The sequence below is a fragment of the Drosophila willistoni genome, assembly GCF_018902025.1.
Source record: "Drosophila willistoni isolate 14030-0811.24 chromosome 2R unlocalized genomic scaffold, UCI_dwil_1.1 Seg200, whole genome shotgun sequence".
Classification (NCBI taxonomy): Eukaryota; Metazoa; Arthropoda; class Insecta; order Diptera; family Drosophilidae; genus Drosophila; species Drosophila willistoni.
In genome coordinates, this window is record NW_025814051.1 from 6,698,279 (window position 1) to 6,723,040 (window position 24,762).

The 24,762-nt window shown below is 34.6% G+C and overlaps 7 protein-coding genes across 8 annotated transcripts; 3 read left to right on the forward strand and 4 right to left on the reverse strand.

Annotated features, from left to right (window-relative positions):
* Window positions 1–1,020: 1,020 nt before the first annotated feature.
* On the reverse strand, window positions 1,021–2,503 carry LOC6643641 (transcription termination factor, mitochondrial). The gene is made up of 3 exons (XM_002066365.4): window positions 2,037–2,503; window positions 1,399–1,979; window positions 1,021–1,345 (listed from the first exon to the last, which is right to left on the reverse strand). The coding sequence occupies exons 1-3, from the start codon at window positions 2,449–2,451 to the stop codon at window positions 1,097–1,099; spliced, it is 1,245 nt and encodes a 414-aa protein (XP_002066401.1). The 5' UTR covers window positions 2,452–2,503; the 3' UTR covers window positions 1,021–1,096.
* A 283-nt stretch (window positions 2,504–2,786) lies between these two features.
* On the reverse strand, window positions 2,787–5,241 carry LOC6643642 (defense protein l(2)34Fc). Its single transcript, XM_002066366.3, has 2 exons — window positions 5,222–5,241; window positions 2,787–3,417 (listed from the first exon to the last, which is right to left on the reverse strand). The coding sequence occupies exon 2, from the start codon at window positions 3,410–3,412 to the stop codon at window positions 2,936–2,938; it is 477 nt and encodes a 158-aa protein (XP_002066402.1). The 5' UTR covers window positions 3,413–3,417; window positions 5,222–5,241; the 3' UTR covers window positions 2,787–2,935.
* A 1,340-nt stretch (window positions 5,242–6,581) lies between these two features.
* Window positions 6,582–7,205, forward strand: LOC6643720. Its single transcript, XM_002066367.4, has 2 exons — window positions 6,582–6,839; window positions 6,901–7,205. The coding sequence occupies exons 1-2, from the start codon at window positions 6,662–6,664 to the stop codon at window positions 7,203–7,205; spliced, it is 483 nt and encodes a 160-aa protein (XP_002066403.2). The 5' UTR covers window positions 6,582–6,661.
* LOC6643721 (nucleolar protein 10) lies at window positions 7,154–9,707 on the reverse strand. Its single transcript, XM_002066368.3, has 4 exons — window positions 9,553–9,707; window positions 9,085–9,486; window positions 8,299–9,020; window positions 7,154–8,239 (listed from the first exon to the last, which is right to left on the reverse strand). The coding sequence occupies exons 1-4, from the start codon at window positions 9,616–9,618 to the stop codon at window positions 7,273–7,275; spliced, it is 2,157 nt and encodes a 718-aa protein (XP_002066404.1). The 5' UTR covers window positions 9,619–9,707; the 3' UTR covers window positions 7,154–7,272.
* A 113-nt stretch (window positions 9,708–9,820) lies between these two features.
* LOC6643722 (ras-related protein Rab-14) lies at window positions 9,821–15,546 on the forward strand. Of its 2 annotated transcripts, none has more exons than XM_023176403.2 (5): window positions 9,821–10,108; window positions 13,479–13,592; window positions 14,811–14,991; window positions 15,054–15,236; window positions 15,300–15,546. In XM_023176403.2, the coding sequence occupies exons 2-5, from the start codon at window positions 13,487–13,489 to the stop codon at window positions 15,475–15,477; spliced, it is 648 nt and encodes a 215-aa protein (XP_023032171.1). In that variant the 5' UTR covers window positions 9,821–10,108; window positions 13,479–13,486; the 3' UTR covers window positions 15,478–15,546. The 2 variants fall into 2 exon arrangements, with proteins under 2 accessions (XP_023032171.1, XP_002066405.3); XM_002066369.4 differs by lacking the exon at window positions 9,821–10,108 and adding an exon at window positions 13,154–13,399.
* A 1,441-nt stretch (window positions 15,547–16,987) lies between these two features.
* Window positions 16,988–19,374, reverse strand: LOC6643723 (polypeptide N-acetylgalactosaminyltransferase 35A). Its single transcript, XM_002066370.4, has one exon. It carries the CDS (start codon window positions 19,194–19,196, stop codon window positions 17,334–17,336), a length of 1,863 nt encoding a protein of 620 aa, XP_002066406.2. The 5' UTR covers window positions 19,197–19,374; the 3' UTR covers window positions 16,988–17,333.
* A 291-nt stretch (window positions 19,375–19,665) lies between these two features.
* LOC6643724 (DNA mismatch repair protein spellchecker 1) lies at window positions 19,666–23,350 on the forward strand. Its single transcript, XM_002066371.3, has 5 exons — window positions 19,666–19,843; window positions 19,913–20,694; window positions 20,754–21,841; window positions 21,898–22,130; window positions 22,201–23,350. Exons 1-5 carry the CDS (start codon window positions 19,745–19,747, stop codon window positions 22,750–22,752), a joined length of 2,754 nt encoding a protein of 917 aa, XP_002066407.1. The 5' UTR covers window positions 19,666–19,744; the 3' UTR covers window positions 22,753–23,350.
* The last annotated feature ends 1,412 nt before the right edge of the window (window positions 23,351–24,762 follow it).

Here is a 24,762-nt window from a genome sequence, read left to right on the forward strand (position 1 = left end):
TTCAAGAAATCTATTTAAACTGAGAAATGTAAGGAATTTATTCAATTGGTAAATAACTTTTTACAAAACTTCCTTTCTACAATAATGGATAACTTTTTTTAAATTGCAGTCGTCTTTTTGGTCAAGCGGAAAAAAACGGAAAATGAAGTCGTCCTATTTTCGTTTTCGACTCCAAATAAAATGTTGGAATATAACTTAAATAATAACACAGGCCGACATGATTTTTGGTGACGTTAACCTGAGAAGTGTTTTTAACTAATTCGGGTACGCTGATTCTGACTGCATATTCAGTTTTTGTTTATCACGTCCAGATTTTGTGAAATTAGGGGATCTAGGGTTGGAAAATAGGCACCCAAAAGTATATTATATAAAGTTGAAAATTGTTTTTCTACATTTTTAACGAATTGTAGAATTTCTTGTTTAAGAAAAATATCTGTTGCTTGCCAACATTACTTATAAACAATTTGTTAGATGCATAAAATTACAATAATTCTTTAAAATTAACAAGTTGCAAATTCTTTGAATCCCTATTGCATACTTTTTGGTTCGAATTTTACTCATTTTGGAACCATATCCAAAGTGTATGATAATATGCATGATAACAAAGAAACGCCTCTTTGATTTTGTGTAAATTGCGTTTAAATCATACCTAATATATTAATAGGTTAAAATAATAACGTTTTGAGTATAATAACTTGTTTATATTATACTAGAAAATTTTGAAAATGAGGCCATTTTGAATAATTCCAACGCATTTTTTTCGAAATCCTGACGTGATGGGCAAAAACTAAGTACAGGGCCGTGATCAGCACCCCCAAATTACTATAAAAGACCTATTGAACTTGGAACACTTTTTCATGACCTCGAAAATGTCGGCCTGTGTAATTAATAATAATCTTCTTTCAATTTTGCTTCGAAATGTTTTCCTTTGCTTTATATTATTGCCAATAATAAAAAACAAATTGGTTAAGTTCTGCTTAATTTATATACATTTGATCAATATTTAATAAGTTTTCTCCATTTTTTTGTAAAACAAAGCAAATTTTGAACTTAAACTAACAAAAAATACCCGCAAAAGTTCAGTCTTGCTTCCTTTTTAACTACTTAATTCCTGATGATCGTGTGAGGGTTTCTTACTACTTGTCCATTGTTGCAAAAATTTATCATATTCACGACGACTTCGGCAAAGGATGACAAGAGTAGAGGGACGACAGCCATGGGATTTCAGTTCTTCGAAGCGAGCCCGAGTGGTTTTCAAGCTATGGCATAGTATTCTAGGAACTTGAGCAACTTCAAAACGCGTAAAGTTGACTTCATTTAGCAGATAGTCCAAGACTTCTTTGATCTATGAAAAAGTAGATTTTAAATATAATCAAAAGAAATGACGGCAAGACAAACCTTTGTGACCCGCACTGTATGAACCTGCGGATGTTTATCCATAATTGCTTTCGTCTCGGTGACACTAAAGCCCAATCGATGCGACAAATACTCTACCACAGATGAGAATTCACCCAGAACTTGTAGTTCGTCGAGAGTGAGTTTCAGAGAACGCTGGAGTATGGGCTCTGGACAACGCACCATCCATGGCATAATTTTATCCTTCTTGGCACGTTTAGCTCTCTCCAGGCGCAATTGCACCGATTTCGGAGTATAGCGAAATGCCCAAAGATCTTTTAAGATATTAATGGGTGACACATTGTAGTCGACCATGTGTTGGAGATTTTTCTCAAACATTTCGAAAGGCATTTCAAGAATGAACAAACGTTTTGACAAATATTTGGTGACAATCTCTGGACTAACTTGAAGCTTTTCACTGATATAGTATACACGATTTGGTTGGTTTGTTGCTGCACTTTCAGCGTTTAGGGCACTGACTAACTTGCGTAGGCGTGGCACTGTGAGTCGTAAGAAGGGCACAAAATGATTTATGTCCTTGATGTCCATGGTTTCAATTAAATCCAGCTTAGGTTTAAGACGTGCTATTAAAAGAAAAAGCTTATTATTTTGAGAAATTCGTTTCACTTCTTTTAACTTACTGCTATCTAGTGTCATAAGCCAAGGATATTCGACAAAACTCTTCTTTGTCACACCCACCAGTTGCAGAGCGTCCAATGTATGGGTCAGAGAACGGCCGCGGTAATGCCGATGCACATGCTCATCGCTCATTATACGTTGCACATCACTCTCGGTAACGCGAAAGCGTTGCCTCAGTTCTGCAATCAGTGCACTTGCCTTGGTGCCCCTTTCGTTGTCTCCGCAATAGGGCACATACTCATGGTCAACTTCACCGGGATTCGCTGTGGTAGTTGTGGATGCTGTAGCTGTTAGCAGCGACTTTGTGGGCCTTGTCTCCACATGGCTGAAGAGGGAGGATTGACGGATTGGTGTTCTGGCCCTTGTAGCTTGCAATCTTAGGGCGCATTCAAAGTTTCGGATTAGTTGGCGCAACATTTTGGCTGCCTCTTCGTTATAACACGCAAACAGCTGATTTCTCGTAATGCAGCCGGTAGTCAGGTGTGGCCAGATTTTCGCAGTCTATCGATTTTTCGATAATTTCGATATCGAATTACTTAAATAGTTGCGCTCTTAAATTCCAATCTAAATCAACATTTAGATTTCACACTGTTATTGCTTTTGTTGAACAATTTATTCTAAGAATACTAATAAAATTAATTTTTTTGACACACAACAGAAATAAGCCATATACTGTCAATTGAACACTTCCGTCTAATAAATTTTAGCTTAAGAAGGTCTATAAAAAACCCTTAAATAAAAATTCAATATCATTGATTTTACATTGATTTTCAAGCATTTGCTTAAAATCTGATCTCTTTTTATTTCACACTCACAGTCTGAATACTGTTCTCTAGAAACATAACTGAAAATCTTAATTCATTACAAAAACCATGAAATATTTTTGCTGATCTATCACAAATTACTCCACATCGATATCCTTGGTGACGCGTCCCACCCAATAGACAAAACCGGTCTCCACCACGGTAGCCATGAATTTCACATTGCCCTTGTAGCCTTCTGGTGCAGTCCATTTGAATTCGAGTCCACTCAATGGTTTGCCCTTGGTGGCCTTCAGATGGGTCAGTGTATCGGCCGGACCGGAGCAATCTAATGTCTGAGAGTGTACACCATCGACAACCTCAAATTTGCCCACAACACGATTCTGGCCATCACGAGCTTGGATTATGAAGCCAAGGAACTCTCCACCGCCCAAAGTCAAAGTCAATTTCTGATCACCACGCACATGAGATGGGCCAGAGAAGCTATATGGTGGTTTCTTCGTCTGCAGCTCGGCGCCATGCTGAGGTGTCAGATCCTTGCAAGCAGCTTTAGGCGCACCCTCGGAATAGGCCTGGACACAGGCAATGGCGACCGCTATGATCAGCAAACGGAACATGATTACTGGAAAAAAGGAAACAGTGACATTAATAATTATGCCAACAATTGAAATTTTTAAGGGCTTTTGTCTGACTTGCTTGTTTTAAGCTCTTTTTTTGTGTTTCATTGTTTTAATTAATCAATTAACATTTGCAGTCGTGTGTAACGTTTTCACATTGGCCTTGCTGTGTTCGAATTTTTTTTTATGTTGTTATTTTTTTTTCATAAAAATGCATTAAAAAAAACCTGCTGCCATTTATGCAGTTTGTCAACTTTGTAATGCAAGTTTGAACGGTTTTATAATTCTTGTATTACCATATCTGGTCAAAATGGCCTTGCTCAAAGATAATCGAGAGAAAAAATTCTAGTTTTCTTCTCGCAATTAGAAAATTGTGATTTAATTTTTATTGACAAATAGAATAAAAAATGTTTAATTTTTTCGCAAAATTTTATAAAACAATTATTTTAATTGAAGGAATTTTAAAATTTATTCTGAGAAAATGTTTATATATTCTTCAAAAGGCCTATATTCTTTAGGCCTATTTAAAACAAAAAATTAAGGCAAACATTATATAAAAATGTTTGAAATTTGATTTGCGAATGTTTGCTTCTCTTTAGGTGCCAAATATATATTCTTCTAAGGTGTCTAGTACTGAATAAAAACAATTATTATCATACCTGTACCATAATAATAAATAATTTTTATATATTAAACTGTAAAATGCCTAAAATCAATCATTATTTTTTTTTTAAATTTAACTACTAATTTTGTTTTAATATACCAATATTTGTGCGGTTAAGACACAAAGTCTTATGCCAAAATGGTTGTACGTAACACCCCTAAACTGAGTTATCAGAATTAATGTCTAATATTTATAAAATATTCTTAAATGATAAACCAACTACATGAATCAAACTATATCGGTAAAATATATTTATCTAAGTTGTATCTATGCCGGTTCTAACTAAAATTGAATATATTCCTGGAAAACTACTAAAATATTTCAAACACTAATTACGTGAATTATGCATAAATATATTTTGATCTATACTTAGACTAAACAATGGATTCTGTAGTATAATTTAAATGTACGCGTGTTTATCGCTTCAGCGATTATGCCCAGCCACTACGACTAATAATCATTATTAGTACATTACAAAATCAAAAAAACTACAAAAAATATACATATGTATGTATGTATGTATGTGCATATGCAGAATAGCCAAATGGGGGTTTTATTTAAACAAATAAATAAAAGTAACCGGTTTCGGCCATCATCAACAACAAAAAAACTAAAAGAAGCCTCAAAGACCTGTCGTGACACTTTTGTTGTTGTTGTTTTCAACAAGGTCTTTTGGCGTGGGATTTGATTTAGTACCTAATATCATTTGTCTTTGAAACAAGATTGATCTGTCAGATAGGAAGCTTGTAAAATGGAAGAAAAAACACAAAACTTTATCTAACCTTGAACCTGAGCTAATTGAATTGAAGTCAGGAAGCACTTATTGTTAGATTTCAATTGATAATATGTGTACATAAATAAAGCAGTTATAGAAAAAGGTTTTTTAATTCCTTTTTTTTTTTCTTTTTTTGCTCGAAACTGGTTTTTTTAAAGTATTCGCAAAAATAATAAAAAACTTGTATTTATTCAGCATGCAAGTTGGCCAAGTTTATAATTTTTATCCATTATACAAATGAACGCAAAAGATCAGCTGGAAGATTTATGAACATTAATCGTGCCTTGCCTGACAATGTTATTAGAGTTTCTGCGAAATCGTTTAAAGTTTACCCAAAAACAAAAAAAATATTGGTTTTTAAATAACCTACCACTCTTTGGATTTTTGTTTTTTGCAGCACCGCACTCAAAAATAATACTTAAAATGAGCTGAAAATTCTAAAATGTCTTCCTATTTATAGCAATCGACCAGAAAAGACATGTCTAAGCTGAGCTTCGAATTTAAAGCTCACTCTCTGAGTTACTGTCAGACAATTTCCTCTCTCTCTCTATCTCTGTAGTTCTCTCAGCTGTTGCAATTTGAAAGCTCCCAAAAAGGTCTACTTTGAAAACGCATTTCTAAACTTAAAACAAAACTGTGACTAAGTGTTTACTAAAATGTTAGATCAATTAGCAATTTTATAAAAAAAATATTCCATGCTTTAGGTTTGTACACATAATTAATGAGATTAATGTTCATCCAGAAAGTCTTCCAAGTGGTTACGATAAATCCTCATAACACGACAAAATGACAAAATTATGTAGAATAACATAATTAATCGGACATTATTTGTGATATTTCTCTTATAGTTTTTATAACAGTATTTATTATATTCGCTAATAAATGTCACAACTTTCAATGAGAAAGTTTAATATAAACAATTCTAAAGAATTAATCACAATTCGAAAAAAGTGTTAATTGGTATTATGAATTTAGGGGCCAAGTACAAGAAACTAAGTAGGTCATCTGAAGAAAGTTGGTATGTTTCTTAGTTCTTATAGTTTTCACTAAGAGCAGTTGTAATCTGTTGGAAACTCATTAAAGATTATCCCACCAAGATTTATTCACCAAATGCCTTTCCATGAATTTTGATTCCTTAAACTCGCAGTTACTACTTCAGTAGAAATTTTAATCATTGAAGCTGGAATGCCCTTTAAATATAACGCATAAAGTTTCGTCATTTTGTGTCTACTGATTTTGCGTTTTATAGGACTTTTGCAAGGATAGTCTAAAATTAAATCTAGTTAATCCTATATTCTTTGAAATCCAAAGCGGATTAAAAAACTCAGAGGATTTGGGGGTATATACAAGAAATCAATTTGTCAAAAAAGCACAGAATTGTTCTATATTTTCTTAGGTTTTAATTTATTAAAAGGAAAGACTTCGGTGTACGTAGACTTTTTTTCACTTCTTTTTATGTTTATTGCCTACAACTTCCAAATTTTAAAAATTAGTTCTCATAAATTATATCAGTTTTACTTTTTTACGCAAAACTGAAGGCGTATGTATACTTTTTTCTTTACTGTATGTGAAGATGCCAAATTATTGATACAATAAGTTTTCCAATTATAGAATAGGATTTTGACTGTCCTTGCGGTTTCTTCAAAAAATGTTTTTGAAATAATCCTAAAGTCAAGAAATTTGACTTTAAACGAATAACGCATTTCAAACTCTTAAAAATATGTCACATATTTTTTGTCACCAATATCCGAGTAGGCTGTCGCCCAAATGTCAAAACAGATATTCTTGTTCCCAGTTATCGAAATCGAAAATGGGAGCGGAACAATCTGCTTTATTAGCTTGTACGCAAACAGGGATTCCTGAGATTCCTCTTAGTCTGCCCAATTCGGAATTGTTCTTTCGCTTGTATTTCGAAAAGATGTCTAAACCGGAGACGGGTCCCATAACAACAGCTCTTTTGCATTTAATTGAACATGTAGATTTTAGAGGTACTTAAAACTAAACATTGTTTTCACATCCGATGTTTTATGGAATAATATCTCATATTAGGACCCCAAATGGTTGCTCCAGAACCGGCATCAGATGTCGATTCGGGTGTTGAGAATGATGATTTGGAGAGGGCATCGAGCGAATTGTTAAATAATCGCCATGAATGGGATGATGACAGCGATGTATCCGTAGGATCTGTGACGACAAATTTGAGCAGTGATGTTGATGATTTGGAATCTTTGATTTGGAGGCCCTTAGAGCCAATGGAAACGTACGAGACGGACGAAGAAATTGTCAATGAAATGAATGAAGATTACCATCAGCCACTCCCTTATTTCGATCATTTTGTCGAAGAGGAGGAATAATTGTGTTTTATTTAAATTATATAATATATTTACACTACTATAATATATAGTAAAAAAAAACAAGACTCTACTTAAAGTTAACTCGTTTTAATCGTAATGATTTTATTGGTCTAACTATGCTTCTTCGCTCAGCGTGATGTTTCTTGAGCTCGGCTTCTCGTTTCTTGGCCATATACTGGGATTTCTTTTGCTTGTTGACTTCAAAGGTCATTTGACGATTGCCCAACGAGCGTCCCACATTGGTGACCTGTGCCTCAAGATTGGACATGACCCTTACACGATCCTGAAGACTGGCCTGTTTGATGCGTTGCTGTAGCAGGGAATTACCTTGGGTATCGTCTAGCGCTGTCATTGTAATGCGAGAATTGACATTAGTTGAGGGCTTAATGGAATTGCCATTAGTCAAGGGAGCAGCATAATCATCAGGACCATCTGGCTCCTGTTCATCCTCTTCTTGTTCTTCCTCATCTTCTCGTTGCTTTTTAACCTGTTTGTAGGCCTGTTTCATTTCCTTAACATACTCTCGTCTATCATCGTCATCTGAAGAAGCCTCATCGCCACTTTCGGATGATTTATCGCCATCAGTTTTATCAAAACCAAATAGATCTTCATCATTATCACTATCCTCGCGCTGTTGCGACTCTTCTGCATGCAATTCCGCCACTCGTGCCACTTCCACACGTTTCTTCAGCTCCTTTGCCTTGGATTTGTCCAGACGATTGAGCACAGGAGCCAACAAACGATATTCCTCGGCATCCTTACTGACCGCAAAGTCGGTATTTTCGAACATAGCCTTGAAACGCGTATCCTCGAGAAGATTTGGCAATTTACTTTGTTTCTCTTGATTGGACTGTTCGTCCATAATCTTAAGAGCCAATTCCTTATTGACTTTGGGTAATTTGGATTCAATTTGCAGACGACTCTTACGATCGCTTTCAATCTGCTGTCGTATTTTGTCCTTGCGGAAACGATCAAAAGCAAAGGGTTCGACCACAGCCTTTGCTTTATTATACAAACGCACATCCATGAAGTAGCTAAAACGATAATACATTAGGTAATTGCTTTGATTGATTTCACTATAGTAGAAACTCACCCATGCATATAGCCCCTGAGAAGATTTGTTCCAATCAAATGTTCCAGACCCAATTCAGCCAATTCCTTGGCCGTGACAAATTGATAATCATCGTAGACATTTTCCACAACCTCTGATTCAATATCTTCAGTGAGATTATCCAAGAACGAACACCAACGTGGCGCTGGTCCCATAGCTGGTACATAATATGTCAACATTTTCACATCTTCCTGGGCCAAAAAGAACATTCCCGTATCGGGTATGGTGCAGAAATCGTTAAACGATGTTGTTGACTCCACATAGGCAATTTGTTTGCCAGTTTGCTCATCCCATAGCTTAAGAGTGGCCTCATCAAGACTATAGACAGCATTCTGGGCGGGATTGAAAGCCAATCGTTTTATGGGCAAGCGATTTAGATGATTTTTAACCAACAACGGTTGACGTGCGCGTATATCGTAGATCAGGACATGACCAGAACCAGTACCAACAGCCATTTGAAGGCCATTGCGAAATTTAAGGGCTGTAACAGAGGGAAACTCTTTGACACCTGGCAACTTCATGGCCACATCAAGAGTGGAGCAGCGTTGTTTTGCACGTGGATCCCAAGCCTCTACGGTTCCCTCTTTTGTGCCCACTACAAGTAGATGATGTTCAGGATTGATTTCGCAGGCATTTAAACAACTTGCATCCGTTTCAAAAGGTTGGAGAAACTGGCCTCGTTCCAAATTTAAACGATAAATATCCTGCCAAATAAATGCCACAAGATAGGTGAGCCAATAATTAGATAACCCAATCTATTGTACTTACTCTACCGACGCCCACAATAAACATATCACAACTGGGTCTATGATATTTCAAATCTCTTCCGAAGCGCGGTATTCTCAGTCTATAGTGTCGTCCATGGGCTGCATGAATTTCCACATAGCGATCGCATTGTAGAAAAACCATTTTACTATAATCATCGCCAATCACCTCGAATGTGGTAACCTCTGAATCGAAACAGCGCTCGAATTTTATTGAAAGATTCGATACCTCAAAGCATTTGACACGCGGTTTATATGTGCCAGTGGCCAGTATATATTGCTGATCGGGACTCATTCGTATACTGGTGCAGACTCCCGGCATATCAAAGTCCTGAATGAGTTCAATCTGCCTACGGGAGTCCACTTTTTTCATCAGCTGTGAGCGTTTTCGGCGATCGGTGAGCCACTAAAAAAAGGAGTCGCAAGGTGAGTTGAAAGATAAACATTCAATGGCATATTTATAGCTACTTACATCTGGCACCGATTTACCGGCGCTAAGATTATAGATTTTAACATCGTTCACTTCGTTGACAAACATGTTAAAGGCAAATTTTTATTGAATATTTGCCATATAAACAAAAGACAACGAAAGAATAACTGCAAATAACACGTGCAGGCCAATAGAGATGTGCGATATTTCTAGGTAACTAACTGTGATAAGCCGATAGTCACAGTCTGAGTTTAGTATTTTTATAGTTTATTTTTATACGGTCACACTTGCTAATGCAAAAACAAGAAAACGCAAAAGAAAGAAAATCAGAGAAAAAGAGTGTAACAAAAGTTCAATTTCTTAATTTCTTTCATATTTGTCAACTGCATTAAATATTATTAATTTATTTACGGTGGCCACACCCACCTAGACTTCAATCGTTGTGGGATTGCGGTTTTGCATTTTAACGGACATTTTGAATCACAGAAAAAACAAACGAAGGAAAAAAATACTCTCAACTCCCTCCGCTAAATTGCGCTCCCCGCTGCTTATTGTTGTTGTCGCCCTACATTCCATCCTGGTAATAAAAAAAAAAACGGTGAGTAATACAAATACAAAAGCCCATCATTTAGTCATTGTCTAAGCCAATAAACTAAGCCCTAGACACTATGATTAAATTATGTAAAAAACAGGTAGCTAAAATATGGCAAACAGAATTCGATTTTAATAAAAGAGGGGTGTTTGGGGGATGGAGAAAGTATTCGTTGCCTCTTGTACTGAAAATGTACTCACAACAGGCCCTTCTCCTCTCTCTACTCCTCTCCCCCTTTCGGTTCTCTTTTCATGCTATACACCCCCTAATTGTTTTTATTTTTGCTGCTTGCTGGGTGCGTCTTTGTTTTTGTTTTTTTTGGTTTTGACAATAACGACGAATGCAAAAATTCTAATACACAATGGGAGAACCAGTCTACACGTTGTTAGTAGTCGACATCAATATACCCTTCGTATTCTTTGTGTAAAAAGTCATCATAATAATGATGATCTTATCTGACAAGGTTTTAACCGATTATAATAGCTATATATGTGTATAATGTGTTTTTTTTTTTTAAATTTTATACTGACAATGGAATATGTATTGTGACCAATTGTTCATACGCCAGTTATCCATATAGTACTTAGTATTTTGATAAGATTAATAAAATATATATGTGTTTACTGCATAGACAATATTGAATAATTGAATTCAACTATTGAGATGGATAGTAATTCGTAGTTATTAGATTGAAATGTCTCCATTGCCGGATTAAGTTATCGAGGATCCTGTAGCAATCAAAATATTAGCTTACATTATGAAAATCATTTACAAACGATACGCAAAGATGATGTTTATTTATTTATTTATTTTTTTTTTTAATTTTTACAGGATTTCTTGCCAAAATTGCAAATTATTTACTTCTCTAGCTTTTAATATAAAATATATAGTTCTAGCTTGAAAATAAAGGAATAAAAATTGTCTAAGGATTATTGTTATAGAGGATTTGATATAATATAAAATCTATTAAATCTTTTACTGAAATTAACTCTAAAAATTTGTTTCTTTTTTGAGTACTCAAACTTCACCTATGAATTGATTTCCTATTCCTAAACTGTAATACTCACAATATTTTAAGTGGTTAAAGAAGACTTAGAGTACTTTTTCAATTTCAATTTGTTTTAGACCCTTTAAGTTTTATTTTTCCATCTTCATAAGGTACTTCGAGTGCTTTTAAGTCTCAGCATGTGCTACAAATACATAATAATCGTATTATCACTCCGAATTCGATGGAGTTACATCTTTTCAAAGACTCTGTTAGGGTATCTTTGCAAAAGACTTTCAAAAAAATTGACCATAACAATAAGTATAAAACTAAAACTGATAAGAGAAGGCCATCGTCTGCCACATGTAATTGAAATTACAATGGTACGAATTGCGTAACAATGTGCACATATTTCTGCAAATTACAAGGTATACCTGTATAATTGATTTTGTTATTAACAATTGGAAAGGAACTTAAAAGTAATGGCTATGCTTTAAAGTTTAAATGATTCATTAATTGATTTATTTCCTTTCTGATAAGTATTTAAATCAGTTCGTTTTATTTTTATGGTATAAATTTACTTCCTAGGAAGAGATTTTTTTTTACTTTAGCTAACAATAAGTTTAACATGCGAAATTCAGATTCTCATTGTTGTTTTATGTTAAAGAAATTCGTAAAATATAGAATTTCTTATCGAAAGCGTCCATCCGTTTTTGATTTTAGGAATTTAGCATATAAAAACGTCAAAAGAATTCCTTAAAATCTCTTCTAAACAACTGAGCTTATCGCTGGTGTTCCATATGCATCTAAGATTGCGTCTTTTAATAGGAACGAGCAAAGTAGACACTGATAATGTTTTCATTGAGATAATGCAATCATCTCATTCATAAAACTCCAAGATTATAAGTTAATTGATTAGCAATGTAATGAGTGTGTTTGACCATGAATCCGTAGACGATTACCTAAGCTTTATTAATTAAGTTTTCCAATATTTTTTACTTAATAAGTTCATAAACTAAATTTAAGTAGACAATATTCTATGAAAAATCAAAAACTTAATAATAAATCGTACATTTTCGGAAGAAATAGTTTTTGTATATTGAAATATAAGCAGTTTTTACAGTATTGATTGATATCTGGTGAGTTAGTTTCCCTCGTTTCCTCTCTTAAGGATCCGGTAGTGGTGCTCTTAACAGAGTCCACAATCCAAATGATCAGATTGACTCTGGTTTAAAAGGTTTTTGAAACTAATATATTAAAAGCATCGACCCGAAAATCTGGATTATAAGATCGGAGCCTCCGAAAATATTTTCAAGATCCGTCCATATGCAAAAGTATGAGTTGTTTCTGTTGTTTTTTTTATTTGCTTTTAAACACTTTAATGTTAGTTTAACATAAGTAAGTTGTTAAGTAGTTGAATTTAGATATAACTTTTTTGCCAAAGAAAGATTTATTTTGTTACTAATTAAAGCGAATAAAACCATTTGTTCTTAGTTCTCAAAAATGGTTTTGATCCTAAGAATAAAGCATTACTACCATTAGGTATCTTATGTGCAATGCATTAGCTTAAAGTAAATGAATAATAGAGCCATCATCGAAGATTAAACAAAAAAAAACCTGTTTAATATAAAAAACACGCTGATTTATCAGTGGGAATTCCCCCACTCTTAATTTGGTTTTATTTCTCTCAGGCTCCTCGCAAAAACAACTTTTTGATTGTAGCACACAAAACATAACAAATATAAATATGAAACTTCTTTTTTGTTACTTTCCCACGATCAAAAATTATTATTTGTTGTCCTTGAAATTGATCGCAGTCAAAAGATGTTTTTTTGCGGCAAAATTTCAAAAGGTACTCTCCTCTTGCCATGCATTTTGGGCCCTAACTGGTCGGCGACTGGCAGTCAAGTGACTTGCCTGACTCCCCCTCAGGGCCCGAACCTCAAAACCTTATGAAATGAGTTCAGTAAATAAAATGAAACTTAGTAGGCGGCTGTACAAATATACACACATATCTATTTTTATATAAGTATATGTATTTGTATATCGGGGGCAAGCCCAGTAAGCGCACAACTTTAATGAAATATATGCCGAGAAGTTGAAACGAATTAATGCGACGCCACAGTTTCTGACGATAAGAAATAGAAAGGGAGACGACCCAACAGTCACCATTTGTTCGTGAAATGTATTCAAAGAATTAAAACTAAAGGAATTTACTTTCGGAAAACCCTCAAAAATGGATGTCAAAATGAACAAAATGCGTAGTGTGGTTAATAAATTGCATGAACGTATTGACTATTTAATTGAGAAATGTAGGCCATCATTATAAAAACAAAATGTTTAACAATTTTATCACAATTTTAACTTTTATGTTTTCATTTTTATTTTCAGGTCCCAATATGACTGCTGCTCCATATAATTACAACTATATCTTCAAATATATCATCATCGGAGATATGGGCGTAGGTAAATCCTGCCTTTTACATCAGTTCACCGAAAAGAAATGTAAGTATAATGAGAAGTATTTAAATGAATACCACTTTTGTTGATTCTATCGACTATGCCAAAACGTTGACCTTCCAAATTGGGGGAATTGGGGAAAAGACAAATGGAATTTTAAAATGTTTTATTGGTAATCAAAAAATTAGAGTTATAGTGAAAACGTTGACCAATGTTCTCGTATATGTAATTAATTTACCTATAGATTGCCACTTTTTGTACTGAAATATCCGCGAAGTGATCAACCACGAAAAAAAAAACAAAAATCTTGTTATTTCTTATTACATATTATTTTTGGCTCAAATTTGAAAAATTTATTTTATTATTTATTATTTTTGTATTATTTTTGTATACAAAACTGCAGTGAAAAAAAGTAGCGTGAACGACCCAAAAGAATCCGTTTCAGAAAAAACGCAGGGCAAATTTTAAACAAATCATAGATCCTATAACAAGATTACCTTAGTATTTCTTATTTATGCTACAAACACTTAAAGTTTAGAGTTTTTCAATTATTAGTAATGTTTTTAAAGCCCTGTCCTGTGAGAGACCTCTCATTTGTAACATTTATCTTAGGAGCTATAAACCAGAGATTTTTTTAATTTTGTTACTATTACTACAAAAAAATTATTAGTGGTAAAGCTAATTTTGTTTGTAAAGTTAATTTTCTTTGATTTATTTAACACATAAAATTTGATTTTGCCGAAAAACGATCGCTCAAATGGTCCATATCTAAAAAAGGGACTAAAGTCAATGTGATATTGATTATTTTGACGGAAAATTCTCACGGAAAGCTTATGTGTTACTATCATATAGTAGAACTTTTAGTTTGTTGATGCAAAGCATCGGCGATTTTTATAATAAAAGGTTTGATGTAGGGCATAGAATTTCTTAATGATTAAAATAATTGAGTTTTATAAAAACCACAAATAGTGGTACGCTGAAATGAAAGTCCACAAATGCTCATGAAACAAAATTGTATTGTTAAATTGGAATTTTTAAAATTCTTGGACCAAAATTGTCAATAGCATGTCCTACATTAAAATTTCTCCTTAAGCAACTAATTTTGTCATGCGTATAACAGGATTTCCGCAATGTTTAAACGATTATAACAAATTTAGATGACTACAAAAAATATTTTAAGAAGCAAAAGTTTAATAAAGAACAGCCGTTAGAATTTAAATGTTTTATTAACTTCATTCTCTGATTTTTTATTACTCTACACAGTCATGGCCAATTGTCCTCATACGATTGGTGTGGAATTTGGTACACGCATCATTGAGGTTGACGATAAGAAGATAAAACTACAAATTTGGGATACAGCGGGTCAAGAGAGATTCCGTGCTGTAACCAGATCATATTACAGAGGAGCAGCCGGTGCCCTGATGGTCTATGACATAACCAGGCGGTAAGTGTTGATTAAAAATCGTTGATTAGCATAGCTATAAAAATTTATATACTCTTTGACAGATCTACATATAATCATTTGAGCAGCTGGCTCACTGATACACGCAATCTCACAAATCCAAGCACTGTGATCTTTCTCATTGGTAACAAATCTGACTTGGAAAGCACACGTGAGGTAACCTATGAAGAGGCTAAAGAGTTTGCCGATGAGAATGGTCTCATGTTTCTCGAAGCAAGTGCTATGACGTAAGTGAATGCTCAAGTATTCTTCCTTAACAAAGCGTTTTAACAATTTCGAACAATTTTTAGTGGCCAAAATGTGGAGGAAGCTTTCCTGGAAACTGCACGTAAAATCTATCAGAATATTCAAGAGGGCCGCCTAGATCTGAATGCCTCCGAATCGGGTGTACAACATCGACCATCGCAACCATCGCGAACTTCCCTCACCAATGAGGCTAGCCCGAATAGGGATCAGTGCTCTTGTTAAATGCATTATATAATACAAAAACCTTAGCATTATGTTTTTTTATTAAAATTTATTATTATTATTATTTAATCATAAAAGATTTTCCTACCCCAAGAACTCTATGTAGTTGATATATGATTCGATTAAGTGGCAACCAAAATATATCTAAATATATATATATATATACAAACCTATACATATATATATAAAATAAACAATTTGTAATAACAAAAAACAAAACTTAAGATAATGTTAGTAGAGAAATTGAGCTAAACAAAATCTACGTAAAGTATAAATAAATTCAAATTGTTGAAACTTAAAATTTTGTTTGCAAAATGATCCGAAAAAAACGTAATTACACAGATTAGGACATTATATCGAATCATCTGTTAATATCTTTTGTTAGTTTTTAATCTGTATATACATACCTGTGCATGAATGTATGAATATTTGTATTTCTTAATTGACATTTTTGTTAGATGTGTTTTCTGTGTGTCTGTAGTTGAAAAATGAACGCAAATATATGAACAAAATACATGAAACATTACAACAAATAAACTTATTCAGTGTAGAATAAATGAAAAATATGATAATAAAATGATAATACTATTTGTATAATTTCTAAATGCCTAACTAAACGGGGAATTGTTAGTCTCAACTAACTGAATCCTTTTATGATCTATGCGAATATGATAGGTATTCCAATTGTATAATATTTGTTGAATGTAAACTTTGAAAATGAAAACTGAATATTTTATATATACATATCGATTACAAATCCGTAAACCAAAGTATTTTATTGGACATATAGCTTCTACTTCTGATAATTATATTGGTACTACTCTAAAATCATACTTTGTGCCATGTCATCCAATGACATGAAGAGTGTCCAAAAAGAAATGAATCCAGGACATTAATCTCTAGCAAACTCTCTCAGGTTCATCAATCTGTCCGATAAAATCGAATGTGTTAATTCCTTTGAAAGATCTCATCTAATCATTAAGGGTTCATTAAGAAACAGTGACAAAAACTCAAATCTTAATCAGTAAATTAGGAAGAAATTTAATAATAAACTACAGATAGTAAAACTTGATTTGAGATTTCCAAAACGAGTTTCGTTTGCCTAAAGAAACACAGGGTATTTCCAAAAATCGTATTCTTCTTGTTCAGAATGAAAATAACTCTTTAATTAATGACATACAAAATTGAAATTTTTATTAATTCTCTTACAAAAAAAAAGCAGAAAAAAATATTTAATTACTTAAAGTTAAATTTTGTCATTTTCATAGGGAGTACGAAATAATCTTAGATTTCTATTTTCAATATATTTATATTCAAATCCCTATGATAAAGCCAAAAATCGATGTAAATGGAATGATATGAGTAAAAAAAAAAGGTTTTTTTTATAAAAAAATTATTTAGGGCTAATGTTTTTTTTGATTCTGAATAAATTTTATAGGAAACGGATTTGATATCTGCTTTAAACAAAATTCTCCAGATTGTTTGTCTTTTACACAAGTTTAAAAAGAAATTTGTTGTTATGGATCTTATTATTCGGAAATCCCTGATATATAAGACATAATTTTTTAAGTCATATAGATCTCTACAATGACAATCGAAACTTAATCGTGTACAACAATAATATAACTTTCAAATCAAACTAAAATAATACAGCATATTGCTTTAATTTTTATACAGGCTTTTTGTTCGATTTGTTGGTATTATACATTTTGTTCGTCTATATAAATTGTAAAAAATTTCATGCAAAAATACTAATACTATTGCCAAACTTAAAACACTTTACACTTAAATAGTTATCAGTCTAATATATTGCATAGCACTTCGATATTCAAACGATACCGGGAATAGAGAGCAGCCTACAATGATTTGGCAGCCTTTTTGAGCTGAACAATATCCCAGGCAGTACCCGAATCTGTTGCCTTTGTGCACAAATCGAGGCTGAGAAGAGCACCTGTAGCTGGAGCAGCGGCCCTAAGGCATGTGCCTTTGGCCATATTGTAGACGGGGCTATTGGAATTTCTGGTATGACGCCATTGCTGATCTCCGAGCATTTCATGGCATTTATTAATGACCACCTGGGCATCGCCAGATGCCTCCAGACAGAGCAGCTTATCGAGAATAATTTCCGATTTCTCTGTCTCATACCAGATTTGGTTAGGTGAATTGTGACATGGTTGCAATTGAAGACCGCTGCCCTTTTTCCAGAAACCCTTGACTTTGGGAGCGACCACTGAGGCACAGAGTTCTGTGCCGGATAAGCGAAGTTGATAAGAATCAATATAATTGCGTTTCCTGGAATGCCAAGGCTGATAGATGGGAGCAGCAGCAGCGGTTTTCTTGGGCTCTTCGCCGGGTATCGGAAGCTCTGGATAAATGTTCTTTAAATACCAATCAAAGTCATGACACTGAAGTTTTTCGCGAAGTTTCACACGCTCTGAGATGTCACCGTAATCAAAGTCCTTGGATACTTTCTCATGTTTTATGTAATAGTCTTTGAATCGATCCATCCACACATAAGCCAGACGTAGCGAGTTCTTCAACATGGTATTGGCACCATCTGGTGAGGTGTACGGCCGACGTTTGCGAAATATGTGACCCACTCTGGAGCAGGGAACAATTTTAATGGAGCCCCCGCATTGCCACGCACGAAACGATATCTCAATATTCTCTCCACCCCATATATCCATGGCCATATCATATTCCCCAATGTGCTGAAAATACAGACGATTGACGGCAAAGAGTCCACCAGCCATGGTGGGCGAACGAAAGGGTCCACGAAAGTCCTCCGGCTGCTTGAGAGTACCTTCTGGCAGATTTTCCCAACGGAAATGAAGGCCCCAATTGAAACCGCCGCGCACCAATGGACTTGGCGTATACCCAAAGGTATCTGCATTGATGAGATCAATCACTGGCACAGCCAGCGTACTATTCTCTGCTTTGATCAGTCTAAGCAATGGCTCCACCCACTGGCGATTCACTTCGATGTGCGAGTCGAGGAATACTAAAACATCTCCCAAAGCTTCGCGGGCTCCAATCACACGAGATCTAATTAGTCCCTCCCGCTTCTCGTTTCGTATGTAGCGTAAATTGTCATACTTAAGGCGATTATGCAAATCGGCCAGTAAATGGAATTCCAACTCTGGCAGATCGCTATTGTCGTCCACCAGAATGATCTCTTTAAGCAAATATTGCGGTGTCCGTTCCAGCACCGTCTTAATGGAACGCATCAGTGTCATTTTGTGCTCATTGTAAAAGCACATGACAATTGATGCCTGAGGCAGTTGCTCCGACTCGAGAGTTTCGCTGCGATTGCATACTTTATGCCTGGTATCTGGTATATCACGATATAAACCAATATTATTCGAGACCAAAGCATTGAAGGCATGATGCTTATAGCCTATATCTCGTATATACTTGTCCTGCTTGTTGCGTACCACGCCCAACAACTGTAACTGCTCGACAGGATTCGTTGATCCAGAGACCGATTCTTTAGAGGCATTAGCAGCGGCGGTATTCGTACATCCACTGGTCACCCGAGCCTGATAGCTCAATTCCGCCTTGGGTGTGGCATTCGCATCGCTTGAGATTCGCCAACCTGCCTGATAGATGGAGCTCCTTAGCATGTTCATGTAAACCAATAGCGCCAATGTCCATACTGCAGCTATGAGAAAGGAACTCGCTGTGCAGGATTTGCAGACAAGTCTTTTGATTTGCATCATCAAATTTGCTTATTTGTGTAAACTTCAGATTTGTTAACGTTGCAAAATTTTAAGGTTTTGTCACTGCATCTTCTCTTTTTTGATTTTTTTTTTTGTTTTTGTTAATTAAATATTCATTTATTTATTAATTTGCATACTATTTTAGAGATGTGCGATATTTTAGACAAAGACCTTGTCGCAGTAATTCACGAGTCACAGTGGGACTTAAATATTTCAACTGGACTTACATAGTTGGAGGTTATCTATGTATCCCTGGACTTACAAGGGTGAATGCAAGGGTATTTTCCCTTTATTAAAAAGATCAATTTACTCTTTATCAAGTATGGGCTACTTTTTACAACTGAAGAAAACCAATTTTAAATTTATAAGAATAACAAATGACAGTGAGTTTCAATAAATATTTTATCCACAGTCACAGTAGCAGTGATAGCCAAAAATGAACGAAACCAATGGTCACACTAAACAGCTGATATTCGCGTCTTTTGTCGAAGAATAGGCGCCAAAGTGTTGCAATTTGTTGAAACAATTCGAATTTAATTGTACTTGGAATGGAAGGTAAAGTAACTGTTAGCCGGCAAGAGCCGGTACTTCATATGGATACGAATGCTCGTCGAAATTTCATTAAATTTCATGCCAAATTGGGAGAGGTAATAAAAACATAAAAAAAAAACAACAAACAGCATCCACTTAGGAAATTTACTTTTTTTTCCAAAAAGAAACCCTCGACCACTGTGCGTTTTTTTGACCAAACCGATTGTTACACTGTTCATGGCAGCGATGATACGGAACTGGTGGCCAAGATTGTATATAAGTCCACAGCCTACGTACATCCTTTGATGCCCGATGATAAAAAGGAAGGCCTACAATTCGTGGCCATGTCCAAGGGGAACTTTGAATTGGCTGTGCGTGAGCTGCTATTGGTTAGGAATCTTCGTGTTGAGGTCTATGTAAAGCGCACAGAGTGGCAATTGGAGTATAGAGGATCGCCTGGTAATCTGCTACAATTCGAGGATATTTTGTTTGCCAATAAGGAAGTTTTGGTGGGCAATAGCATCATCTCGCTGCAGGTCAAATTGGTGGCGGGACAACAACGTCGCGTTGGTGTGGCTGCTGTGGAGCAAAATGATTGCCTTTTTCAGTTATTAGAATTCCTGGATGATGATTTCTTTACGGAACTCGAAGCCACCATTGTACTATTGGGGCCCAAAGAATGTCTATTGCCCCAACTAGAGGGGGAATATGCCTCAGTGAAGACTGTGCTAGAGCGTAATGGAGTGATGGTCACAGTGCCGAAGAAGAGTAGCAATGATGATCTGCTGCAGGATCTAAATCGCTTGTTAAGATTTGCAAAGGGCCAGCAAGAAGAGGCCAATGGACTTAAAGAATTGCAAATGGTGCTGGCAGCCGAGGCACTACGAGTGGCAATCAAGTATTTGGATTTGGTCAATGATGCCGGCAATTTGGGTCACTATGAGCTAAAACAATTGGATCTGAAACGGTAAGAGAATTTTTAAAAGAAAACTTATACTTTCTCTTGTTAATCACGTTGTTTTACAGCTTTGTCCACTTGGATTCAGCTGCTGTGGCTGCCCTAAATATTATGCCCAAACCGGGCACTCATCCATCACAACCCTCATATCGTTGGCAGAGTATTCTGGGCGTTCTTGATCACTGTCGGACTCCGCAGGGACATCGTTTGATGGCTCAGTGGGTGAAGCAACCTTTAAGAAGCCTTAGCTTGCTTAATGATCGTCATAACATAGTCCAATGTCTGTTGGAATCTCCGGATACTTTGGATTTGCTTAGTTTGGATTATCTGAAAAGGATTCCCGACATACTTATGCTCACCAAGAAGTTAATGCGTCGCAAGGCCACACTGCAGGATCTATTTCGAATTTACCAGGTTATCTTGCGTACGCCCAAAATACTCAAAGCTCTGTTGGAACTGGAACACGCTACTGTACAGAGTGTGTTATGTGATCCGTTTAAATCGTTCCTTGAAGATCTAACTGGTTTAAAACAAATGGTTGAACAAGTTGTCGACTTCGAAGGCATTGAAAGAAGTGAATATCTGGTCAAAGCTTCGTTCGATAGTCGCCTAATGGAACTCCAAGAAACCATGTCCGAATTGTATTCCAAAATGGAACGTCTTCAGAGCAAATGCAATGAAGAATTGGATTTGGATGGCAAACAGCAAGCTAAACTAGAGAATGTGGCCAAATTGGGTTATCATTTTCGCATTACCCTAAAGGATGATTCCATATTGAGGAAAAATAAAAACTATCGCATTGTTGATGTCATCAAGGGTGGCGTACGTTTCACATCCGACAAGTTGGAAAGTTATGCAGAAGAATTCGCCAGCTGTCGCACTCGTTATGAAGAGCAACAGCAATCGATTGTGGAGGAGATTATACAAGTGGCTGTCGGCTATGCCGCCCCATTGACCTCTCTGAACAATGAATTGGCCCAATTGGATTGTTTGGTAAGCTTTGCTGCAGCAGCTCGAAGTGCTCCTACACCCTATATACGTCCGCAAATGTTGGAGGAGGGTTCGGGTCGTTTGGTTTTGGAAGATGTTCGTCATCCTTGCCTGGAATTGCAAGAACACGTTAGTTTCATAGCCAATAGCGTGGATTTTGAAAAGGGTATGACATTTATTAAGATGAATCTGGTTTAAATTGTAATTAACTACTTTCTTTAGATGTCTGTAACATGTTCATCATAACTGGTCCAAATATGGGTGGCAAAAGTACATATATTCGCTCTGTGGGCACAGCTGTCTTAATGGCTCATGTGGGCGCTTTTGTGCCCTGTTCAAAGGCCATCATTAGCATGGTTGACTCTATACTTGGACGCGTGGGAGCCAGTGATAATATTATCAAAGGTTTAAGTACCTTTATGGTGGAAATGATCGAAACTTCGGGCATTATTAGGGTGAGTATTCCATATGATTTCATTATCAAAAGAAAATTCTTTTAAGCTAAACTTTGCCGTCACTTTGTAGACCGCCACGGACAAATCTCTTGTTATTATTGATGAACTGGGACGAGGTACTTCCACTTATGAGGGCTGCGGCATTGCTTGGTCAATAGCCGAACACTTGGCTAAGGAAACCAAATGTTTTACTCTCTTTGCCACACATTTCCATGAGATAACCAAATTGGCTGATAATCTGTCCACTGTGAAAAATTGTCACATGGCTGCTGTGGCAGATACTACAAATTTTACGCTCCTCTATCAGGTGAAACCTGGATGCATGGAGAAATCATTTGGTATTCAAGTGGCACGTCTTGCCAACTTTCCCGAGCATGTTGTACAAAACGCTCAAGAAGTTTACCATGAATTCGAGGATGAGCATGCCGAGAAACAGACCAAAGCAGACAAGGAACTGCTGGATAAAATCCAAGAGGCTATTGAACAATTGTCAACCGCCGGAAATAATACAGAGATTAATGAAGAGGATCTAACACAGTTGGTTACCCAGTTTGCCCACGATATTAAGCAGTTGGATAGTGATTACTTTAAGTCAGTTGTGGCCACTGCCAGTGATGGTTAATTAAGTGAAAGCATTTCCAATTAACTTTAATTTTACATTAAAAATAAGCTAAAAGATCGAGTTTATGAAGATTTTTAATCTGTTAATTTTAAAAAAATTCAACTTTTTTTTTTTTATTGATTTAAAGTTAAATCTTCAAATGTGCAGCGCATGAGAAAAATGTTTTGATGATTCTTTACCGTAAAACACACAAGCTGTAAAAATTTTGAAAATTCTGTATTCTAAATTAACAAAATTATATACATAAGATGGATTATTTTGTTTAGTTATTTTGGCATGATGTTTAAAAATCGATCCTCTATATCTCATCCGAGTGATCCGTCCATATGTCAAACAATTTTTATTTTTTTTTTTTTATTGAATTATTTGAAGTACTTAAATGATTGTAAACTTGCGACATTCTGGTTACCCCACAAAATACATCACAGTATTGGTTCAGAAATAACCATTTTTAGTTTTCGAATTAAGCATTGTAATGTATAAATAATATTCCGATGTGTGGATAATTTAAAAATTTTATAAAAAAAGGCAACACACTGAAAAATGTTCCTGAAATTAATTAAAAATTGAAGTCCTTTACGCACAAAATTGTTAAACATTTATTGGTCTTTTTTATTTCCCTTATTAGTTGCAAATTTGCTTAAATCTTTGCATGATTTCTTGTTGATGTTGTTTTTTTTTTTTATTTTCTTTTTGTGTACAATATTTGATCAGTTTTAAACCGTTTTTTGTTTTAAACATTGAAAATTTTTTTTGCATATGAATTGTGTCTAATGCATTTTTGTTTTGTTTTTATAATTATTTTGCTAAGGAAATTTTAAAATATTTTATTTTCTTACTAAATTTGTTTTGGTTTTTTTTCTTGTATATTTTTTGTTTTCTGTTTAAAGTTTTAGTTAGTGGACATTTTGCTTATAATGTGTATACAGGGAAAAGATTTTGTTGACATTTATTTTTGAGAAATTGTTAAATATGAAATAATATGAAAGTTTATTTGTTTTCGAGACTTAAACCTTGTATACGACATTTAGATTTAAATTTTTTTCTTAAATTTAACAACGTTTAAACACTCCAAAAAATAAATATTATTAGTAATATTGTTTATTTTTTGCTTTGTTTTGTTTTTAATTACATTTAATAGTTAACTGTTTCATATTCATTCAAAATTTTTTATGTGGTATTTGTTTTTTTTTTTTTTTGTTTTTTGTTTTGATTTTATTGAAAAGAATCTTAATTCAAAAATTTTTATTTATAAATTCATAAAGTTCATAAAATGTTTCCACATTCCGAAAAATACGATACAAAGGCAATTAGGTTTGTTATTTCATAAAGTTTTTTTTATGCTCTTGCAATGTTTCATAAATTTTGTCACTGGACATTTTCAGATTTTAAATTAGTAAGGATTACTTTGGCTTTTCAACTTTCTTTCAATGATTATTTGAAGGGTAATTTTATTAAGTGGTCTGGTAACGAGTAGAAATACCAAGTTCCATTTGTTTAAAACAATTTTGAATGAATGATATAAAATTTGTTTGTTTAGGCTCACTATAATCGGCTAATATAAATTGCCGTCTTAACTTTTTAGAGTTTAAAACTTATCAAATATCATTGCAAGGGCATAATAACTTCGATTAATTCAAAGTTAACTTCCAGTTTGTTGTTCATTTTTTTTATGTGTGTAAATGTTGCTAAGTGTAAAGAGTTAAAAAACCAAAAACAAAAATATTATTTAGTTAAAATAAGATTTTTAATTTTTGCTTGTTCTTTGTTCTTGCTAAGTTTTTGTTAGAAACAGTATTAAATACTTTTTCAGAGGTGGTCCTATTTTTTTGTGAGTGTGTGTGTAATTGTGCGCTTTAAAATAAGACTTTTTTTTTTTTGAATGGAAATCAAGTAAAAACACTTTATATTAAATAAACATTTTGTGTATATGTAGATTAAAAATCCATTTGTTTATAGTTACATATTTCTTGATTTACTCATAGATTGTATACACCGAAAAAGCTAATG

What these genes read in the sequence shown, in the direction of transcription:
- LOC6643722 (XM_002066369.4), top strand. Translation starts at nt 13,324, where the DNA reads ATGGATGTCAAAATGAACAAAATGCGTAGTGTGGTTAATAAATTGCAT. An exon ending in TCAGTTCACCGAAAAGAAAT is followed by an intron (nt 13,593 to 14,810) that starts GTAAGTATAATG and finishes TACTCTACACAG; the next exon opens with TCATGGCCAATTGTCCTCAT. An exon ending in GTCTATGACATAACCAGGCG is followed by an intron (nt 14,992 to 15,053) that starts GTAAGTGTTGAT and finishes ACTCTTTGACAG; the next exon opens with ATCTACATATAATCATTTGA.
- LOC6643642 (XM_002066366.3), bottom strand. Translation starts at nt 3,412, where the DNA reads ATGTTCCGTTTGCTGATCATAGCGGTCGCCATTGCCTGTGTCCAGGCC.
- LOC6643723 (XM_002066370.4), bottom strand. Translation starts at nt 19,196, where the DNA reads ATGATGCAAATCAAAAGACTTGTCTGCAAATCCTGCACAGCGAGTTCC.
- LOC6643720 (XM_002066367.4), top strand. Translation starts at nt 6,662, where the DNA reads ATGGGAGCGGAACAATCTGCTTTATTAGCTTGTACGCAAACAGGGATT. An exon ending in TGAACATGTAGATTTTAGAG is followed by an intron (nt 6,840 to 6,900) that starts GTACTTAAAACT and finishes ATCTCATATTAG; the next exon opens with GACCCCAAATGGTTGCTCCA.
- LOC6643641 (XM_002066365.4), bottom strand. Translation starts at nt 2,451, where the DNA reads ATGTTGCGCCAACTAATCCGAAACTTTGAATGCGCCCTAAGATTGCAA. An exon ending in GCTTATGACACTAGATAGCA is followed by an intron (nt 1,980 to 2,036) that starts GTAAGTTAAAAG and finishes TTCTTTTAATAG; the next exon opens with CACGTCTTAAACCTAAGCTG. An exon ending in ATACAGTGCGGGTCACAAAG is followed by an intron (nt 1,346 to 1,398) that starts GTTTGTCTTGCC and finishes ACTTTTTCATAG; the next exon opens with ATCAAAGAAGTCTTGGACTA.
- LOC6643721 (XM_002066368.3), bottom strand. Translation starts at nt 9,618, where the DNA reads ATGTTTGTCAACGAAGTGAACGATGTTAAAATCTATAATCTTAGCGCC. An exon ending in CCGGTAAATCGGTGCCAGAT is followed by an intron (nt 9,487 to 9,552) that starts GTAAGTAGCTAT and finishes TCCTTTTTTTAG; the next exon opens with TGGCTCACCGATCGCCGAAA. An exon ending in CTCAGGGGCTATATGCATGG is followed by an intron (nt 8,240 to 8,298) that starts GTGAGTTTCTAC and finishes TTATCGTTTTAG; the next exon opens with CTACTTCATGGATGTGCGTT.
- LOC6643724 (XM_002066371.3), top strand. Translation starts at nt 19,745, where the DNA reads ATGGAAGGTAAAGTAACTGTTAGCCGGCAAGAGCCGGTACTTCATATG. An exon ending in TAGCGTGGATTTTGAAAAGG is followed by an intron (nt 21,842 to 21,897) that starts GTATGACATTTA and finishes TACTTTCTTTAG; the next exon opens with ATGTCTGTAACATGTTCATC. An exon ending in AAACTTCGGGCATTATTAGG is followed by an intron (nt 22,131 to 22,200) that starts GTGAGTATTCCA and finishes GTCACTTTGTAG; the next exon opens with ACCGCCACGGACAAATCTCT.